This window comes from Hippopotamus amphibius, chromosome 12, assembly GCF_030028045.1.
Source record: "Hippopotamus amphibius kiboko isolate mHipAmp2 chromosome 12, mHipAmp2.hap2, whole genome shotgun sequence".
Taxonomy (NCBI): Eukaryota; Metazoa; Chordata; class Mammalia; order Artiodactyla; family Hippopotamidae; genus Hippopotamus; species Hippopotamus amphibius.
Genome location: NC_080197.1, coordinates 98,838,734 through 98,858,572, shown reverse-complemented (window position 1 = coordinate 98,858,572; position 19,839 = coordinate 98,838,734). Strand labels below are relative to the sequence as shown.

Sequence of the window (19,839 nt, the reverse complement as noted above, 5' to 3'; positions counted from 1 at the left end):
TGGGGGAACCCCAGTTTGCTCGAGATCTCAACTAACGTCTTCTCCCCGAATATACAGATTCTCTTCAGTATCTCATCTAAGTTGGTGGAGTCCACTATCACCTATTGGAGAGCTCTCAAAATCTCCAGCCCGTATTTCTTTCCTGAGTTCCACATCTGTATATCCAGCAGCCCATTGGACATTTCTACCTGATTGTCCCCCAGTCACCTCAAACTTTACACGTCTAAAGCTAATTCTACTTTCCTACAAACTTCCTTCTTTTCCCTCTCCTCCTCCTAGATTCCCTGACTTGGTGAACTGCAACCGACAATCTGCCATTTGCGCAGGCCAGAAACCTGGAAATCCTTGACTTCCTTATTTCCCTAACTTCACATATCTGATTGTTATTAAATCCCTGTTACATTGTTTCTCCCCCGGACTGCTTCACTGGTTTTCTAACTGGTCTTCCATTCTCCCCAGTGCTGCTGAGGGAACATTTAAAGAGGCAGCTACCTACCTCACCCATTAGATTGTGAATTCTTTTTTTATTTTTCCCATAAAAATAATACGAATTTTAATGCAATCACTCTTACAATGTAATTTCTATTTACAACCAAAGAATTGCATTTAAAACATATAACTATAAAATGACCAATTATAGTTTATTAGATTAGTTCAAGTGTAACCCATTTGAAATAGTATATTATAGAACTGAGAGAATTAATACACAAAGTAGGCAATGACCAGACTGCATATGACAATAGAACTCTAACGCACATAAGAAGCCCACAAAGCGAATCCACAACCTCTGTATCCACTGATCCAGAATGTTCAGGAGTTGATCACGACTGCCAATTTATCTATTTCTGTCCCAAACCAATCACATAATAGGCTCTGCTGTTAGTTGACATCAAGCATCCATATGACAATGACTTTGGGTGAGAGCATACCTGAAGCCTTCCATTTTTTTCACTGTAAAGCATTCCCCACTGCCCTGCCTGCCTTTGAGTGTCTGTCAAACTTAAGCTTGCTATAGAAGGCTCTGAATAGACCTGTTTGTTTTGGTCTTCATTTGGTTTGTTTGATCTTCATTTATTTCATGAGCATATTAATAAAAATATCCTCAAGTGTATAGTAATCACAGTGACAGCTGTCAGGACTGAATGATACTTGAATACCTCATTACAACAATTTCCTTCAATTTTAGTTTATATATTATATTGAAAACTGTATTTTTCAAAGTGCTTGCCATTAGAAAAACAAAGTAGGCAACAAACTAGCTTTTCTTAGGGATTGCTAAATAGCTTTTTTATTTCCTATATTTAAAAGCGAAAAATGTAAAATTTTATCACATTAAAGACTATATCAGTGGGGCATATCAAGCAGCCAACAATCGCTGCAGAAACGTGAAGAAAGTGAAAAAAGGGTGAAAGAGAAGAGGCTCTGACTACTGTGACTTACAGGTTGTGAATTCTTAAGAATGGGATTTAAGCGACTTCCCTGGTGGTGCAGTGGTTAAGAGTCCGCCTGCCAATGCAGGGGATACGGCTTCGATCCCTGGTCTGGGAAGATCCCACATGCCACAGAGCAACTAAGCCCCTGCGCCACAACTACTGAGCCTGCGTGCCTAGAGCCGGTGCTCTGCAACCAGAGAAGCCAGCGCACTGCAATGAAGAGTAGCCCCCACTTGCCACAACTGAAGAAAGCCGGTGCTCAGCAACAAAGACCCAACACAGCCAAAAAATTAATTAAATTTATTTAAAAAAACAAAAAGAAAACAGTGGGGTTTAAATTCATTGTTCTCTGTGCTCCAGGGCGTTAGTATTACCCTTAGTACAGAGTCAGTGTTCACTATTTTTGAATGAATAAATGCATTTAAAAAAGGAGTCTTGCATGCAAAATCTCATTTCTTCCACCAGGGGTCAGCCTGGCCCAGCCTTTTCATCCTACTTAGTATGTGAGAAGAGAGGTTTCTATTCTTTTCAAGCCTACGAGGAAAGGCATGAAGGTGACATTTCCTTCAGTACAGTCCTGCTTTTTGTCAGTACTTTGCATTTTGGTAGTAATGAGAGAAAAGTTCCAGAACTGTGTTTCTGTAGGACTTCTTCAGTTTCACCTGGCCCTGAGAGCTGAAGTAGTCATGGCTGGTTCCTTACATGGTCCCTTAGACACAACTCTATTACTGTACTCCCTGTTCAGGGTATGGTTTCTTACGTGTCATCTCTTGCATTATCTCACTTTTGCAGACTGATTACCCATCTGATTACTCATTCTGATGATTTACCTGCCTCCTTGCTAATGAACAAGTAATTAACTTTAATATTTCCATGCATAATAATTAGGAAGTGATAGAATTTTACTTGACAGACAAAAGAGGAAAAGACATTCAAGGTATAGGGAACAGCTTAGACTAAAGCCCTGAGTTATAAAACAGAGTGGGTGTTTGAGGAACAACAAGGAGCACAATATTGCCCGAGTCTCATGCTAGGGAGATAAGGAGAGCAGTTAGAAAAGTTGACGCTGGACGATAAAGAGTCATGTATGTCCTGATAAGAATGTCTTTCAGGCATTCAGGAGCTGTTGAAGGGAACAGAGGGAAATGACAAATTACAGGTACTTGTTCAAACGTCAAGCTGACAGCAACATGGAGAATGAATTGGAGGGGATTAGACTAGAAATGGTTAAGCAGGGTTTGAGGTCACTAGAGTTCTCAGGTGAAACATGGTGTGGGCTCAGCTATCCAAGAGGTAGAATTGGTGGAACTTTGGTGACTGGTTAGATGGGAGTGAGAGGATCGGGGAAGGAAAATTGATTCATTGGTTTCTGACTTAATGAGACTTGATTCATAGGTTTCTGACTTAATGAGGGGATACAGAAGGAAAAGCATGTTTGGATGGGGGGGGAGATAATGAGTTCAGTTTTGGACAAGCTGAATTTGTGGTCTATGGGACACCCAAATAGGTGAAAACGTGCTATAGATACGTGGATATAAATCTCAAGGGAGGGGATGTAAACTGGAGTAAGCAGGGAATAAACTGAAGGTGCAACCCTAGGGAATACCAGTATCTGAGATTACACATATAAAGTGCTTAGAACAGGACCTGACCCACAGTGAGCGTTGATCTGCCTGGCTTGGGGTTGTATCTGACTCCACAGGAAAGAAAGTAGAGAAGGAAACAAGGACAGAATAGGCCAGTCTATTTACCCTTCATTTCTTGGATTACCCTGTGTCTAACATGTGGGGGCCCTGGCCTGATCCAAATGCTAATTGGAGCTCTTAACTATGAGCGGGAGAGGGATGAGGCACTCAGAGCTTGGTGATTGTTCTGGACTTTGCCAGGAGTCAGCAGTCAGCAAAGCATAACCAGAGAAAGAGAGAGAAGGGGGGCCTCAGGAGCCAGCCAAAGGGGCTGCTAGGCTAGCTTGTGCTGTGCTGCGGCCTTTGTCCTCCTGAAACTGTCCACACAATGGAGCTGGGTTACATGCTGACCTGGCATTCTAAGTATGGGGCTGGGATAGAGATTCCACACGGTGGAAGCGGAGATGGATGGTCACCCAGCCCTTCAGGACCATGTCGCTGTTCAGCCACACTGTGATTGCTAGAGAGGGTGGTCAATACTTAATAATCATAGATTATGTTTATATCTGATTAACTTACGAATCAGTTCACTTATACTTTTTTTTTTAATTTTATTTATTTATTATTTTTTGGGGGGTACACCAAGTTCAATCATCTGTTTTTATACACATATCCCCATATTCCCTCCCTTCCTTGACTCCCCCCCCCCTCAAGTCCCCCCCACCCTCCCCGCCCCAGTCCTCTAAGGCATCTTCCATCCTCGAGTTGGACTCCCTTTGTTATACAACAACTTCCCACTGACTATCTATTTTACAGTTGGTAGTATATATTTGTCTGTGCTACTCTCTTGCTTCGTCTCAGCTTCCCCTTCACCCCCCGCCCCCTCCCAAACTTCGAGTTCTCCAGTCCATTCTCTCTATGTGCGTCCTTGTTCTTGTCACTGAGTTCATCAGTACCATTTTTAGATACGAATCAGATCACTTATACTTTGAGGCAGCCAACTTAACGTGTGTGTTGCTTGGGCATTTCTCATCTGATCCTCATACAGTCCTGTGTGGTCAGCAAAGTAGATATTTTTGTGGAACTCAAACTTGGGTTATTCTTTAGGTTCTGGTGATACGGTCTGGCTAGGGAGCAGCTCCAGAAAGGTAGTGAGTTGGTCCTGGATAACCTCAGAGATAGCTGTAGTAATCACTTGGGACCCACTGCGGAGAAATGAAGCGAGACAAATAGCTCTGCCTCAAGAGTCCCTAAACTTTGTAGACTCACTTGCTCCCTAGGAGTGTGGATTATGCTTCCTGTGGCACCTCTATGGGACAGAAATGGGGACTTCTTTGTTGAAGAGGGGAGTAAACTTAGGATCCCTAGCCCCAGGAATATAAATAGATTTGAAAGGCTGATGGTTGGTAACCAACAGGTAACTCAATCAAGTGTACAGCTGGATGAGACTCCAGGCTAATTACTACTACAAGCCATTAAGACTTAAAATAACGTTGTAACTACCCCCAAGTTTCTTATTTTACAACTCCCTTTTATCCATTTCTGTAGTTCCTAGTGAAAAAAACTTAAAAAACATTCATATGTTTACATAAAGCCAGAAGAGAGAAAGATGGAGAATTTAGAAGTAAATTTTGTTGGTAATCCTTGAAAAGAGCCCCAAACACAAGAATGGAGTAGAGTGATAGCAAAAGAAGTGAACAAACAGGCCAGAAAAGAGGACAGAGATGAACTAGGGTGTGTCCTGGGTGATCCCAGGAGTGTTGACCCCAGGAATCCCCTGCACTCTCAGGAAGTTCCTCAGAGGTACTTCCTCTGCCCATTCCAGTGGCCCAAGTGCTCTTTCAGCATTAGTACCTTCTCACTGGTTGACTTTATTTCTGGTGAGGGATGGGAATGTCCTTACCTTGCCTTCCCTGGAATTCTTTTCATCATCTTCCAGACCTGCACATTAACTTTCCTCTTTACCTCTCTGGCTCCTGAAACCCAGGTTCATAGAGATCATTAGGGAGTGAAAGAATGAATCTCTCCCTTCACTGTGAGCACCTCTGGTTGACCGAAGCCATTATAAGCTCCTGCCCCTCTCTCAGGGAGTCTGGGGTCGAAGGGCTAAAGAGGAAGAAGAGCTTGGTAGGAGAGAGAAGGGCCGAGGCTAGGGAGCGTGGATGCCTAGGTGTGAGAATGTGTAAGTACAAATGTCAAAGGCTACCTTGGGGAGGGCACTGACTGGCGTTGGGGATGGCAGGCTGAGGGATGAGGCCTCTCTACTGGCTGAAGGAAGGAGATGAGGGATGTTACCTGATACAGGAGTGGAGCTCTCATCTCTCTGACTGCCTCTTTCTCCAGCACGTGACACAATTGCTCCTCATCTCCCAACTCCACCCACCTAGACCTAGAAAAGCGTCTCCAAACTGGAGCAGGACACCCAACAGAGGCTCCAGGCCAGGCTGGCAAAATGGTGATCTGAGAGGTCAGATTCCTGAGAGGAGAAACCACCATCTTTTTCTATAGACTCTATCTTTCTCCCATTGAAGCCAAGACATGTCTCTGCCATTAAATCCCAGTCCAACCAAGTGGGGCCTTATTCTCTGATCCCTCTCTTTCTTCTGTCTCTCAGTCCTTCCTTTCACATCAGGTGCTTGGGGGCCAGTAGGTACAGAATGACTAGGCTGCGTGAGGCCTGGTCGGGAGACTTTGTTAAAGGGGAGGGGAACAGAGAGAGGTGAAGAGGAGAGGGATGGGAGAACAGTGGGGAGAAGACAGTGTAATCTTGCTGCCTTCTCTCTTCCTTCCTCTCCCCCAGGACCTACAGAGCTGGTGGTTTTAGAGAGAGGTATTGGCTGAAGGCCGGGACACCCTGATCTTTGTGGGGTTTGTCCTTAGGGCATCGAGCTCCATGTCAGGCACAGTCCCTCACCCCCTGCCTGGACGGCTGGTGATGGTGAGCCTGGCACGGGTTTTTGATGAGGTCCGTTGGGCCCAGACAAATCCAGCCCTGCCTCTGGCGCTGTTCTGGGCCCCATGGCTTGACATTCTCCAGGGCGTATCCTATGTTCTGGCCCAAATGCAGCAGCCGTCCTGGCCCCAGTCCTGTGTGTGGCAGTGCCATGGGTGACTGCAGCCTAGCTGGTCTCCCAGGTAAGCAGCAGCCCCCTCCCTGAGTTGGGTGACACTAGGTAGTTAATCACTGTGGATGGCTGACGGGCCTTTAAGGAATGAACGAAAGAGGGGCAGCCCTGCTCTGTGCATCCTCTCATCATGCCCCTTTCAGTATGACACAAATAGGCCAGTGAGTTAGGCTCAGCAACTCGGGAGTTTGGGTGAATTGCTGCAGATCCTGCTCTAAGCTCCTCTGTGGATAGATGGTGGGGACTGTGGGCCGGTGGGAGGGATCTATGTGTCCTCCACCCCTGGCCTTAGCATCTCTGGTCACTTCCAAGTGTGCAAGGGGAGTCCTATAGGCCAGGGTCGGGGCATGGAGTTTTTCTCCGCTTTCCAGGTGGTGCTCGCCGTGTCTGCGGTGGCTCTCCAGCAGGTAGACCAGGCAGGCTGGCAGTGAGTTCCGCGGCGACCGCCAGAGCACTGGCATAGATACCAAGCGTCAGGCGTGGGGAAGGCTGGTTCCACTCCTCAAGGGAGACACAGCTTTTTTTTTTTCCCCTTCAAGAGGCTAGGCTCATAGAAAACATTGTATATGCTAATTACATTTAAAGATATGCAAAAACACAGAGGAGCGCTCATCTCTAGGTTGAAAGTTTGGCATTCAGCTGAGTAGGAAGGCTGATGTGAAAGGAAACGGGCTGGGGTTCAGTTCTCCACAGGCTTCTTATCAACATCTGATAAAGAGTAAAGGGGAGAGGGTGGTGGCTCCAAATAAGGAGATCGAACCATGTTATCTGGTGTCTACAAGGCCACCAAATTAGCTGCTCTTTGCCCTTCTGTTTCTTACTACACGAGGCTATTTGTAGAGATGTAGATGGACCTAGAGTCTGTCATACAGAGTGAAGTAAGCCAGAAAAAGAAAAACAAATATCGTATATTAACACATATATGTGGAATCTCGCAAAATGGTACAGATGAACCTATTTGCAGGGCAGGAATAGAGACATACACATAGAGAATGGACACGTGGACACAGGTGGGGAAGGGGAGGGTGGAAGAAATTGGGAGATTAGGATTGACTATACACACTACCATGCGTAAAATAGGTAGCTAGCAGGAACGTGCTATAAAGCGCAGAAAGCTCAGCTCAGTGCTCTATGACGACCTAGATGGGTGGGATGTGGGGGGAAGGTCCACGAGGGAGGGGATATAGGTATACATACAGCTGATTAACTTCATCGTACAGCAGAAACTAACACAACATTATAAAGCAATTATAATCCAATTTAATTTTTAAAAAAGAGGCTATAGGGTTAATGGTTCCTGTTGATAAAACCCTCATCAAATGGCTCCCATCTATTAAGTGCTTTGTTCTGTGTTAGGCACCGTGCTAGGTACTAGGCCTGTACCTACATTACCTTGTTTGATCCAGAGGAAACTGTCGCTTAGAGAGCCTGCATTAATTTATTCAACAAATACTTACTTAGTGCATACTGTGTGTCAAGCATGGGGTCTACATGCAAATTGACAAGCCCCTGCCCCCCTGGAGTTTATATCTAATGGGGTAACTGCCCCCCCTAGAAAGTGGTAAAGCCAGGATTTTTGTTGTTAGTGCTGTTCTTTATGTATTTCAAATGCACAGAAAGAGTCCTTTGTTCATGACATCCCCTCCTCATTGGCCTACATGTGGCTCCCAATTCCTGTGTTTCACACAGGAACAGCTTGTGGCCTCTGTGAGGTGCCACGATGTGGAGATGGTGGAGCCTATCAGTGTGTCCCATTCTGCCTTCTCCACCACCACGTAGCCCCCATCTCCAGATCCCAAGCCCCTCACTAAGCCTGTCCACAACTGAACCTCTTTCCCCAAGCTTTTCTTCCCCGTCTTGTCCTTTTCTCTCTCCTTGACCAGCCCGCTTCCCCAGATACCAAAACCCCCAGATCTTTCCCTAGGGATCTAGGTTTAGGACTCCAATGTCCTGATCACAGCCAGTTTAGGAGGCATTAGACCCTCTCATTGCTTCATAGCCATGACTCAGTTTCCTTCCTTTCAGTACTTCCTGCTTTGACCTCATGTGTTAGGAAAGACGAAGTACAAGCTGCTTCTGAGATTTAACTACTAACCCCTCTTCCCCTCCTCAGCTCCCCAGCCCCACTTCCAGCCTTCTTGCTTTCTATCTCTGTGGTTTAAAAGGCTGGGCTGGGCATTCCCTGGCGGTCCAGTGCTTGGGATTCCAAGCTTCCACTGTAGGGGGCACGGGTTTGATCCCTGGTCAGGGAACTAAGACCCCACAAACTGTGCGGTGTGGCAAAAAATAGATAGATGATAGGTAGGTAGGTAGGTAAATATTGATAGATAGATAGATAGATAGGTAGGTAGGTAGATAGATTAAAAAAAAAAAAAAGGCCCGGCTGAGGGTTTGGAAAGGGAGGTGCTGGCATGGGTCAGGGGTAGGGAACCCAGGCTCAGAGAAAGCCAGACGCAGCAGAACTATTCTGTCCCAGAGCTGCAGGGTCCACAGATTCCAGCTCAAACCAGCCAATGGGAGAAGGCCCTCTAATCCCAGAGAACCAAAGAATTCTCTTGTTATCCAACTTCCCTGCTGGAGCCCCCTCTTGACCCCCACCCCAACCCTTACCCCCTGGCCGGTTCAGAGGAGCCTGGAGGCCCCCAGGAGCAGTCTCACTCCATGAGGTGAACTCAGCTTCACTGACCTCCCGGGCAGAGTTGAGGGATGTTCTAATATAGATGTCAGTCAGGACTATGAACCCCAGCTCTGATGTGAAGAGAGAGGCAGACTCCTCCAGTCTCCCTGTTCTTGATCATCTTCTCTCAGAGCTTCACAGCAGCCCTGACCCTGTCCCCACCCTCACACCCAGGGCTCTGTTCCTCTCCCAGTTGAGGAGGGAGGGGAAAGAGCAGCAGCTTTATCCGACGCACAACAGGGGGCCTGGCCCTCTGCAGCTGTGAAGGGGTTAAGAGGCTGGGCCAGCTACCTCAGCCTGCCCCTCCCGGGGATTAAAAGTCCTCTATAAAGGGGACTGTCCATCCAGGTCAGGCCAGGGGGGTATCAGGGACCCAGGCATCGTGCCCAACCCCCCTGCCATGTGGGAACTGCGGTCAGCCTCCTTCTGGAGGGCCATATTTGCTGAGTTCTTTGCCACCCTCTTCTATGTCTTCTTCGGGCTGGGGGCCTCACTGCGTTGGACCCCTGGACCCCTGCATGTCTTGCAGGTGGCTCTGGCCTTTGGCCTGGCCCTGGCTACACTGGTGCAGGCTGTGGGCCACATCAGTGGAGCCCATGTCAACCCTGCAGTCACTTTTGCCTTCCTTGTGGGCTCCCAGATGTCCCTGCTCCGTGCCTTGTGCTACATGGCAGCCCAACTCCTGGGCGCCGTGGCTGGAGGTGCCGTGCTGTACAGCGTTACCCCGCCGGCCGTCCGAGGAAACCTAGCACTTAACACGGTAACGGTTGGCTGCGGGGGGGTTGGGGGAACCAGGTGCCCTGCCGGGTCTAGGACATTGTGTGCATGTGCGTGTTCAGGGTGGGGAGGATGAACAGGTGCTGTGAAGGGGTAAGGAAGTTACAGAGCTCTGGGCCGGAGTTTGGGTCCCAACTTTTCTTCCAACTCCTGCAGGTTCTGGAGGAAACTTATTTTACCTTCTGGGGCCTCAGTTCCCTCATACGTATAAGTGGATGCATTTATTTCTACTATGAAGGAGTATTATTAGGAGAAATTAAGGAGCAAATCAATTAGTATGAAGGAGGTTGTATTATCCTTCCTCTCCAGGGAACAGATGCCGTAAGGGGGTTCCTGCCAGGAAAGCCTTGAGGAGGTAAGGCTGTGGCAGCCCTAATGCACTGCCTCCCTTCTTCTTCCTTTGCCCAGTTGCACCCTGGGGTGAGTGTGGGCCAGGCCACCATAGTGGAGATCTTCCTGACGCTCCAGTTCGTGCTCTGCATCTTTGCCACATACGACGAGAGGCGGAATGGCCGCCTGGGCTCCGTGGCCCTGGCTGTTGGCTTCTCCCTCACCCTGGGGCACCTCTTTGGGGTAAGCAGGAGAGGGGAGCAATGTCTCATTTAAGGATTCCCCGGGCCCCCAAGTTTTGCTGACTTAAGCATTCTTCCTGCCCACATCAGAGATGAAACCCATGCCCCCTGCATTGGGAGCACAGAGTCTTAACCACTGGACCGCCAGGGAAGTCCCTATTCTCCTCTCTTGTGACAGCTATATCTAGTCCTTCTTGACCCCTAGGTGGAAAGACAGGCATCACGGGTACATGTGGGTTTTGCCTAGGGATCCATTCTGTCCTCAGATTAGTGACTTCACTGTGGGACTTCCATGCAGGTTGTCCTCCCCTACTTGTCCTCCCCTGCTGGCTGGAGGCAAGGTGCCAAACCTTGGGAGGCAGGTGGGTGGTGGGAGAGAAGCTGGGGTGGAGTGGGGGGAAGTGTCTCGTTACAGATGTGTCTTTTGCAGATGTATTATACTGGTGCAGGCATGAACCCTGCCCGCTCCTTTGCTCCTGCCATTCTTACCAGAAGCTTCAGCAACCACTGGGTGAGTGAGAGGAGAAAGGCAAGATCCTGAAGTCTTCCTGGATGGGTGTGGACTGCAGGTTCCAGGCTGGGTTCCTGCTTTCCGTCTGGATGTGTTGACTGCTCTACCAGCACTCAGTTAAGGGGGCTGTCAGAGAGCTTGCATGCCTGTGTCAGCAGGTCCATTATTTTGCTGGAAAGATGGGCTCTTGCTCATATTGTTCCTTCACTCGTTAGTTACGGATTTTTACTAAGTATTCACTGGATTCTAAACTAGAAGCTATGAGGACGGAATACTGATCAGGAAGACAAAAATTCCTACTCTCAGAGACCAGGAGATGTGTGAGCACAAATGGGCCTGGGCATTATCCCAGTGCCAGCACTTTTTACTAGCATCATGTGTGACCATGGCAAATAAGTCAATCATTGTGCACCTCGGTTTCCTTAACTACAAAGTGGGATGTTATGAGAAGCAAATGTGAAAGTCATATGTGTGAAATATTTAGCACAGAATCTGATATGGAATAAGTCCTCGATAAAAATTGGCTACTAAAAAAAATTGGCTATTTTTGTGTTGTTTGGCCATTGCCAGCCAAACATATGAAAATAATTCAAACAAAATGTTCAAAGTTGTACACCCATTTTCATGGCAGCATTATTTACCATAGCCAGAAGGTGAAAGCAATCCAAGTGCCCCTCACAGATAAAGGGATAAATAAAATGTAGTCTATACATACAATGAAATAGTATTCAGCCTTAAAACAGAAGCAAATTCTGCACATGCCACATACAGCATGGAGGAACCTTCAGGACATTATGCTCAGTGAAATAAGCCAATCAGAAAAAGCCACATAATTCTCCCTACATGAGATATTTAGAGTAGTCAAATTAATTGAAACAAAGCAAAATGGTAAGTAACAGGGACTGGGCAGAGGGGGAAGTGCGGAGTTGCAGTTTGATAGGTATAGAGCTTCAGTTTTGCAAGATGAAAAAGTTCCGGAGATGGGCTGCACAACAACGTGAATACGCTTAACACCACTGGACTGCACCATTAGCAATGGTTAAGACGGCACATTTTATGTCAGGTGTATTTTACCACAATTAAAAAGAAATTTTCAAAGCAATATGGAAACTAGTGCAAACTGATAGCAAAAATTAGGATATACATGTGCTAAGAAGGTGTAGGATAAAGGAATAATTTGAGTCAGAAAAGAAATGGTTAAGTTCTGAGGTGCAGGCAGTGTGGCAGTCTAGAGTTTTAAAATAAACAAGCAAACAAACACTGATATCTGCTTAAATAGTGTCCCGTCATATTGCCAAGGGCAGGATATCTGTTTTATAACAATGGGGTTGGAAAAAGAGAAGCTTTGCTCTTGGTCCCCTCCCCAAACCTGATTATTCCTTTCCTCTTCCTGCAGGTGTACTGGGTGGGCCCAATCATTGGAGCAGGCCTGGGCAGTCTCCTTTATGACTTTCTCCTCTTCCCCCGGCTCAAGAGTGTTTCTGAGAGATTGTCTATTCTCAAGGGGGCCAGTCCCAGTGACTCCAATGGACAACCAGAGAGCACAGGGGAACCTGTTGAACTGAAGACCCAGGCCCTGTAAAAGCTCCAGCTGAATGGAGGGAGTAGGAAGCTTCTGGGTTATACATGGAGGGGCTGAGCCAGCCCCTGGATGAAGAAAGAGACTGTGGGCAGGGACATGTACTTCTTTATTTTTAAGTTTATGTGTGTGGGTTTTTTTTTTTGCCTTTTGCCGTGTGAAATCTTTCAAGTTGCATTCATGAGCTGTTTGGTGCAAACTTCCCTTCCTCCCCATCCCACCTCTCTTCGCCGCTGTGTGCGTATGACTGTGAGGGCATGTGACTGTGTCTGGGTTTTGGGGCATGGCAGGAGAGGCAGGGAAGGGAAAAGAGGTGTCACGCTATACCTCCTCTCCCAACCCAGTGTGGTAAGTACACGGAACCAAGATCTTAAGTTTCTAGGCTGTACCCTGCTGCCAGTCAAATGTATGGCTCTAGGTTTCTGAGGGAGCAGGGAAGCAGTTAGTTACTCCTTAGAGGAGGCAGATGGAGAGAAGTGGAGGAGATGAGGCATTCCAACAGTGGGGAGAAGCAGCTGGGCATGGTGGAGGACATGGAGGTATCAGCCCCAGATCGGAATGCCATTGTACCAAAAAGTTTTGGAGAAGTTAACCTGAGAGTGTAGCCTACTTATCTCAGGGATGCTTGCCCCCAGGGACTTGGGTGGTGAAGTAGCTCTGAGAAAAGTGAACACTGGGATTTGAACTCTTCTGGAAGTCCACATCAACCTGTCTACGTCCACTGGCTGGGTTTTGCGTTCACTCTGGGCCACTGAGCTCCCAACCTAAGCAAAGGGTGGGTGAGCCTAGAATCTAGAAAAATTAAGTAGCTTAACTGTTCTGCCTGACGTACACAAACAGAGTAGCCTCCAAGCAGATGGTACTTAAGCCCGGAAGAGCTCCCTAAGGCCAAAACAGGAAATCTGATTCCTGGAGCAAATGCGGGGGGCGGGGGTGGGCATAGGAAGGAGAGGATTTGACCCTCAGAGTTTTAATTTAGAGCAGCCCGAACCACTCTTCAAATGGCATCTTTCCGCTTTTATCACTAGTTCTATAGTCTTCTTTATTTTACATTTTTGTGTCTTTTCACTTTTCTCTCATTTGTCCTTTCATCTTCAGCAAATCTCTTCTTACTCTCCACATGTACCAGAAACTGATACCTTCTATTCAAACCTTAATAATTCACGAGATATTACTATTTGATCTCTATCTTCCTTTGTCGTTGGGAAAACACTCATCTCAACAGAGGCCAGAGGAGACCCTGACCTGACAATGAATACTTACGCTGACCTCTTCCTTTCAGGAGCCTCCCGCACACTTCGCAAGCTTTAAACCTAGACCTATAGTAAGACAGACACCCCAGCCCCGCAAAACACCACCCCTCCGCGTAGCTTAACTCGCCACTTTCTCACAAATAAAGCCTAACTTTTCTAACTAACCCGAAGACTTTGGAATAATCCACCTGACTAGAAAAGGGGGGGACGTGTTTGTACATTCACCTCTCATCGGACTTAGGTCCCAAGTATCTTAAGCCAGCAGGAAACCCACCGCGCTGTGATTTGGGGCTCGATACAAGGGATCGGCTCAGATAAGACAGTACCTGTACTCGCGTCCCCTTTCCCCACTTCATCCCAACCCCCCCGCCGACTCGGAGCCCCGTGGACCAGCCCGCCCCGCCCCGCGCGCAGGCGGGGTCCGGCCGGGTGGCGGGAAAGGCGGCGGCGTGGCGCCGGAGGGCCGCTGGCTGCGGGGGAGGGGCCCCGAGCACCGGCGGGGAGCGGGTGAGTGAGTGTGCGGGCGAGAGGGCCCCACGCGCACCGCGTGCCTTCGAAGCGGCGGGGGCTGTCCCGGCGGAGTCCCCTTTCCCGCCCGCCGGCGCGGAGGCAGGGGCGGGGCGCACGCGTCCGCGCCGCGGCCTGTGCCCCTGCGGCCTGGGACGCCCGCGCCCGGTCCCGACGCCGCGCCGCGCAGGCAGGTCCGCGCGGCTGTGACGGGAAGGCGCTGGGAACCCGCAAAGCAAGACGGCAGCTTCCCGGGCGTTCCCACTTCGGAACGTCCCATCCAGCTCAGACCCGGAAAAAAAACCAAACAAACAGGTGTGCAGCTTGGTGGTCAGCGGGAGCCGGGATTCACTGGTCGCGTGACTTAAATCTTGAGTTTTTATAAAGTGGGTTTCTCACCCCCTCCCCTCCTTTCTCTTGGGTAGAAGATTTAGGAAGGATACAGCCGCTGCTTGGGTGTGTTAGCTGGACCATCAGCCATTAATTAAGCTCCTTCCCTTGAGTTTCTCAATTCTTGGCCCTTCGTGCTGTCACTACATAATAAGCTTTATAAAAAGACAATGGGATCATTTCAGATTAAATTTAAAACTACTCTTGACCGCCCACGGTCACGTTTAAATTCTTAGGTCGGTGTCCATGGCCTTTGGTAGTCCTGAGTCTGACCCTCTCGGCTGATTTTCTAAAGTTCCCTATAATTTTTTTCTATCTCATGCGCTTGACTCCCAGACCTATGGAAAGGGTGTGTCTGCGTTGTGCTCTTTCATGCTTTGGTACCTGTGCTACTGCTGTTCCCTCTACTTGAAGTTCTTGCCACTTCTCTGCCGAATGAATTTCGCTTTCAGGGCTGAGCTCAATGGTCCCTCTGAAAATCTCTATTTCCAGTCCTCCTAGGCCAAAGCAGTCGCTTCTCCTTTTGTGTCCCTGAAGTATTTTACCTCGCTCTATTAACAGTGGCACGTATAGAACTGAGTCAGAGGTGACTGAGCTCCTAATGTGCACTGTGCTCAGTACCAGGTGGACAGAGATGAATAGAACAGTTCCTGCCTTCAAGGAACTGGAAGGAAGAACACCTGTAGCTGAGTCCTCTGCAGTTGCTGGGTGACAAAGAAGTCTGCCCTGGCTTCCTTACTTCTCTTGCTCAGGATTCTCTTGAGTAAGTTTATCTACTTTCACAACTTGACCCGCCACCTTATATCCTGGTGCCTCCAAATCTCCAACCTCCCCTCCCTCAACTTTGAAACTTGTCTACTTCAGCTTAGAAACCACGTATTGAACACTTAAACGTTGTGCTGGTCGCAATGATTCCTGGTCTCAAGGAGTTTCTATTTTAGTGCAGGTAGCAGGAGATTGAGTTAGTCACCCAAGGAGCGTTTTCAAAACACTCTTGTCCAAGCCTCACTCCCTGGAAAATCTGATTCAGTCACTAGACTCTGAAAATTCAAAGGTGAATATGAAACAGTTCCTGCCTTCAGGGAATCTAAGGCTGATGGAGGGAGACCGATATTTTAAACAATCTGTTTAAGTATTATGTACAACATGGCCTTAAATACCACAATGGAAGTCTGTTTATGGCACAAAGTAGACACAAAAGAGAGAGAGGTATCTTTTGTATGGAGAAATCAGGAGGAAGTGCCATTGGGCAGAATCTTAAAAGGTGAGTGGATAGACTAAACGGATGAGAGAAGGGCCTTCCTGGCAGAGGAGTGTCTTGAGAGAGAAGCGTAAAAGGTAACCAACCAGCAGGCAGATCATGAGGGACTTTGTACTGTTGGCATTGGGGCCACCCATGGGTTCGTATAGTAGCATATGCTAATGGTGAACAATTCACACAGCACTGAAGAGAAAGATAAATATTTCTCCTAACCTAGGCCCCGTAGTTCTCCCTAGAGATAATTACTGTGAGTTTCTTATACGGCCATTGAGGTGTTTTAAGCAGTGTGATTAAATGGCCAGATCTGGTAACCATATTGTGGATATATTTAAGAGAACAAGACTGGACACAGGGCAAGAGGTTAGGAAGCAGTTGAATAATCTAAGCAAGAGATACTCAGGACCTGAAGTAAGGCAGTAGCAGTGGGGATAGACAGGGTCCTGATAGGAGAGCTTGAGGGAGTCGAATTAGCCTGAGTCAATGACTTGAGGTATTTAGGATGACTTCTAGGTTTCTTAGGTGAATAACTGAGTAGATTGTGTCAGTCTCTTGAGAAATACAAAACACAAGTGATGACAGCCTGGGGGAGAGATGTTCCATTTTGGACATGTTGAGTGTGAGGTATTTCTGAGACATAGATGGAGAATGCTATTCGTTAGTGGGATTGGCATCAAGAGAGTTCAATGGCAGGAGATACAGATTTGCTGGCTAATGGCCCAGAAATGGAGTTGAAGACATGGGAGTGGATTAGTTTGCCCAAGGAGGCTGTGAGGAGTGAGACAGGAAGAGGACTGAAGATGCGGGCCTAGGAGTCCCCTGGTGGCCCAGTAGTTAGGATTCCAGGCTTTCACTGCCGTGGCCCGGGTTCGAGCCCTGGTTGGGGAACTGGCATCCCACAAGCTGAGCAGCGTGGCCACCACAAAAAAAAAAAAAGATGCAGGCCTGAGGAGCATCATCACTTAAGGAGGAGTGGAGGAGCAGTCAATAGAAGGTCAAGGAACGGGTTTGTTTTGTTCTTCTTGATTGGGTTTTCTCACCCCCTAAGCTGGAAGAGCTTTGAGCAGCTCACAACATGGGAATGGAGCCAGTATAAAGAGAAAATTGGAAACAAATGAGAAATGAGAAAGAACCAACTGAGGGACGAGAAGTGATTGATCAGTCACAAATGGAGGGCTTAGACTGGAGGCAAAAAAGTCACTATGGGCATTTGAAGTATGTATGTTTTTAGGCTTGGGTGGAGAGAATTGAGACTGTTCATTTCTGATGATCTCAGCTGTTCTGAGAGGAAGGGGCCTGACATACCAACTGAGAGGTGTGGGAAGCATGGGAGTAAAGGAGCTTGAGGGTAACAGTGAAAGTTAGAAACAGCTGTTCCTTGGGAAGGAGAAGAGGGAGAGGACCAGGAACACTAAGGATTTGCTGGGCCAGGCTGAGGACCTGTTCGGGTTGGAGACCACATTTGTTGTGTATCGTTACTCAGGGTTGTTTGGTTTCCTCCAGCAAATCTGAGTCTAGATTTGATTCCAGGAGTCAGAAAGCAAATGGTTTCATTGATTGTAGGTTGGATCTTTTGCAGAGTGAATGCAGTAAAAGGGAAAAAAGACCGAGACCTTACAGAGAGTGATGTGTAGTGATACACTAGTAGGATATGTGCTCCTGCTTGTGCAACCCTGGTTTGATCATTTTGTTTTTCAGCTGAGAAATCTTCAGTTAGTCCCAGGCTTCTGTTCTAAATCCTTGAATTGATAGACAAAGACCAGGTTTTCCTGTAAAGCTGGTTCCAACTCTCTTTTCCATATCTTTCCTGTTAAGACTCTTCTATTCATAGTAGCTCCCTCTCTGCTTTTGCTCTGGCAAATTATCTACTTAAGTTCCCCTCCTCCTCCCAGCTGTGTGAATTCTATGCAGCCTTCAAAGGCCCAGTTCTAATCACACTTCCTCTGACAAAACGTCCTTGACCACTTTAACCTGAAAAGAGCCCTGGGTTTTCAGAATTTTTTTTTCAGTATCGCTTAGAGCTTGTACTGACTTGTCTTTTACAGTTTCTTCTGTATTTGGTGGGTTTTATTTCTGCAACTAAATTCCTTCAATTTCTTTAGCGTGGCAGCCACTGCCGCTGCACAGCACTGTCTTTGCCTAGAAGGATCTTCGTAAGCACTTAGTGACGGACTGTGGAGTCCAGTAGATGGAGAGGAAATTAATATTTTGAGAATTCTTTGTGCTCAACACTCAGCAAAGTGTTTGATATCAGAGCTTCTCAGACTTTCTTGGTGAAGGACCAGGGTTTTTTTCCCTCAAGCTTTTGCACACCAGTACTTTTCTTTCTTTCTTTTCTTTTCTAGCTTTATTGTGATATAATCAACATATAGAGTACTCTAAAATAGAACTAGAATAATAGTATTAGAAAAATTAAATTACTAGAGAAATGACATAAAAAAAGACGTACAGAATATAGGCATTTTTACTATTAGATTCAACAAACATCAGCTGTGTCAAATTGCGAAAAGATGTTCTAAATGCTTATGCTTTGTTTTTGTACATATCTTGATGCAGACTGCTAACAGTCTGTGGACCAGCAGTGGTCCACAGGTCCACAGATGATGCTGGTTTCCATGATCTCACTTGAGCCACCCCCTACTTATTTTTCTCAGTGTCATGATAAGGAAACTGAGGGTTAGGTCAAGCCACACGCTCAGGATCACCAACTTAGTGCTGGACAGAACTGGAATTCAAATGCCAGGTGTCATGCTGTCCATACTAGTGATTCTCAAAGCTGGTTCTTAGAGCAGGGTTGGTTTGGGGCAGAGTATTTTGCTTGGTTTTATTTTGTTTCCAAGAAATGTATTAATTTTCTATTTTGAATTGCAAGCGTATTTTCACATTTTATCCTTTGTTTGCCTTTGGTTCTTGCATTTGGAGGCCTGCAAGTATTAATTTCAGATGATGATTGCTTCATCGCAACTGCTTAGTACTTAGTTGAGTGGGGAAAGTGACTAACATCCCTTTTATTTTATTATTTTTTAAAATAAGTTTATTTATTTATTTATTGGCTGCATTGGGTCTTCGTTGCTGCACATGGGCTTTCTCTGATTGCAGTGGACTTCAGTAGTTGTGGCACATGGGCTTAATTGCTCCACGGCATGTGGAATCTTCCCCCAGCCCAGGGCTCAAACCCGTGTCCACTGCATCGGCAGGCAGATTCTTAACCACTGTGCCCAATGTCCAGGTCTGCTTTGTCTAAGGTGTTTGACAAAATTCTCATCTGTCTATGGTAAAATGTGAAAATACAACATAATGAGTTTTTTCATAAAATTAAATGTATTAAATTTAAAGGACTGTACTTTACCCTGGGATTTTTGTCCTTCTTAGGTTTTGTGGGGGTTTTTTGGTGTTTAAATACTGAAAACAGAATGTATAGTAATTGTGTGGGTGTTTTGTATAACAGCTATGTCGAAATACAATTCACTTACCATAAAATTCACCCTTTTAAAATGTGCAGTTCACAGACGTGCAGCGGTTACTGCTGCCTAACGTTAGAACATTCTCATCACCCCCAAAAGAAACCACGTGTCCCTGCTAGCAGTCACTCCCCATTCCCTCCTCCCCTCAGTCCCTGGCAACCACTCATCTACTTTCCATTACTATGAATTTACCTTTTCCGGGTATCTCATATACAATATGTACATTATGTATATGTACAATATGTGACCTTTTGTGTCTGACTTCTTTCACAGAACATAATGTTGTCAGATATCATCCATGTTGTAGCATGTGACAGTACTTCCTTCCTTTTTATTGTCAAATGGTATTCCATTGTATAGATATACCACTTTTTGTTTATCCACTCATCAATTGATGCACATTGGGGTTTTCCACATTTTGGCTATTGTAAACAATGCTGCTGTGAACATTTGTGTACAGATTTTTGTGTGGACATACATTTTATTTCTCTCAGATGTATACCTAAGAGTGAAATTGCTGGGTCCTGTGGTAACTCTATGTTTAACATTTTGAGGTACTGTCAAACCAATTCCCACAGCAGCTGCATCATTTTACAGTCCTACCAGCAATATACCAGTTTGTGTGTCTGTATCTTTTTTTAAGTTTCCTTAAGTTACAAAATTTAAAG

At 46.6% G+C, this 19,839-nt stretch overlaps 2 protein-coding genes across 4 annotated transcripts in view; both read left to right on the top strand.

Moving 5' to 3' along the window:
* TIMELESS (timeless circadian regulator) overlaps positions 1-19,839 on the top strand; it is a 38,180-nt gene that overhangs the window by 117 nt on the left and 18,224 nt on the right. The window contains exon 1 of one of the 3 annotated variants that reach the window (XM_057701127.1): positions 13,974-14,059. The exons of 1 other annotated variant lie outside the window; for it this stretch is intronic. The gene's annotated coding sequence lies outside the window, so the exon portion shown is untranslated. Of the gene's footprint in view, positions 1-13,973; positions 14,060-14,248; positions 14,375-19,839 lie in introns of those variants that run through there. One more of the 3 variants, XM_057701126.1, reaches the window with a different exon arrangement.
* On the top strand, positions 9,261-13,878 carry MIP (major intrinsic protein of lens fiber). The gene is made up of 4 exons (XM_057701134.1): positions 9,261-9,620; positions 10,046-10,210; positions 10,640-10,720; positions 12,117-13,878. Exons 1-4 carry the CDS (start codon positions 9,261-9,263, stop codon positions 12,300-12,302), a joined length of 792 nt encoding a protein of 263 aa, XP_057557117.1. The 3' UTR covers positions 12,303-13,878.

Excerpts from the sequence above, each read along its gene's own strand:
- MIP (XM_057701134.1), top strand. The coding sequence starts at position 9,261 with ATGTGGGAACTGCGGTCAGCCTCCTTCTGGAGGGCCATATTTGCTGAG. Across the intron at positions 9,621-10,045 it reads GAAACCTAGCACTTAACACG|TTGCACCCTGGGGTGAGTGT; the intron begins GTAACGGTTGGC and ends TCCTTTGCCCAG. Across the intron at positions 10,721-12,116 it reads GAAGCTTCAGCAACCACTGG|GTGTACTGGGTGGGCCCAAT; the intron begins GTGAGTGAGAGG and ends CTCTTCCTGCAG.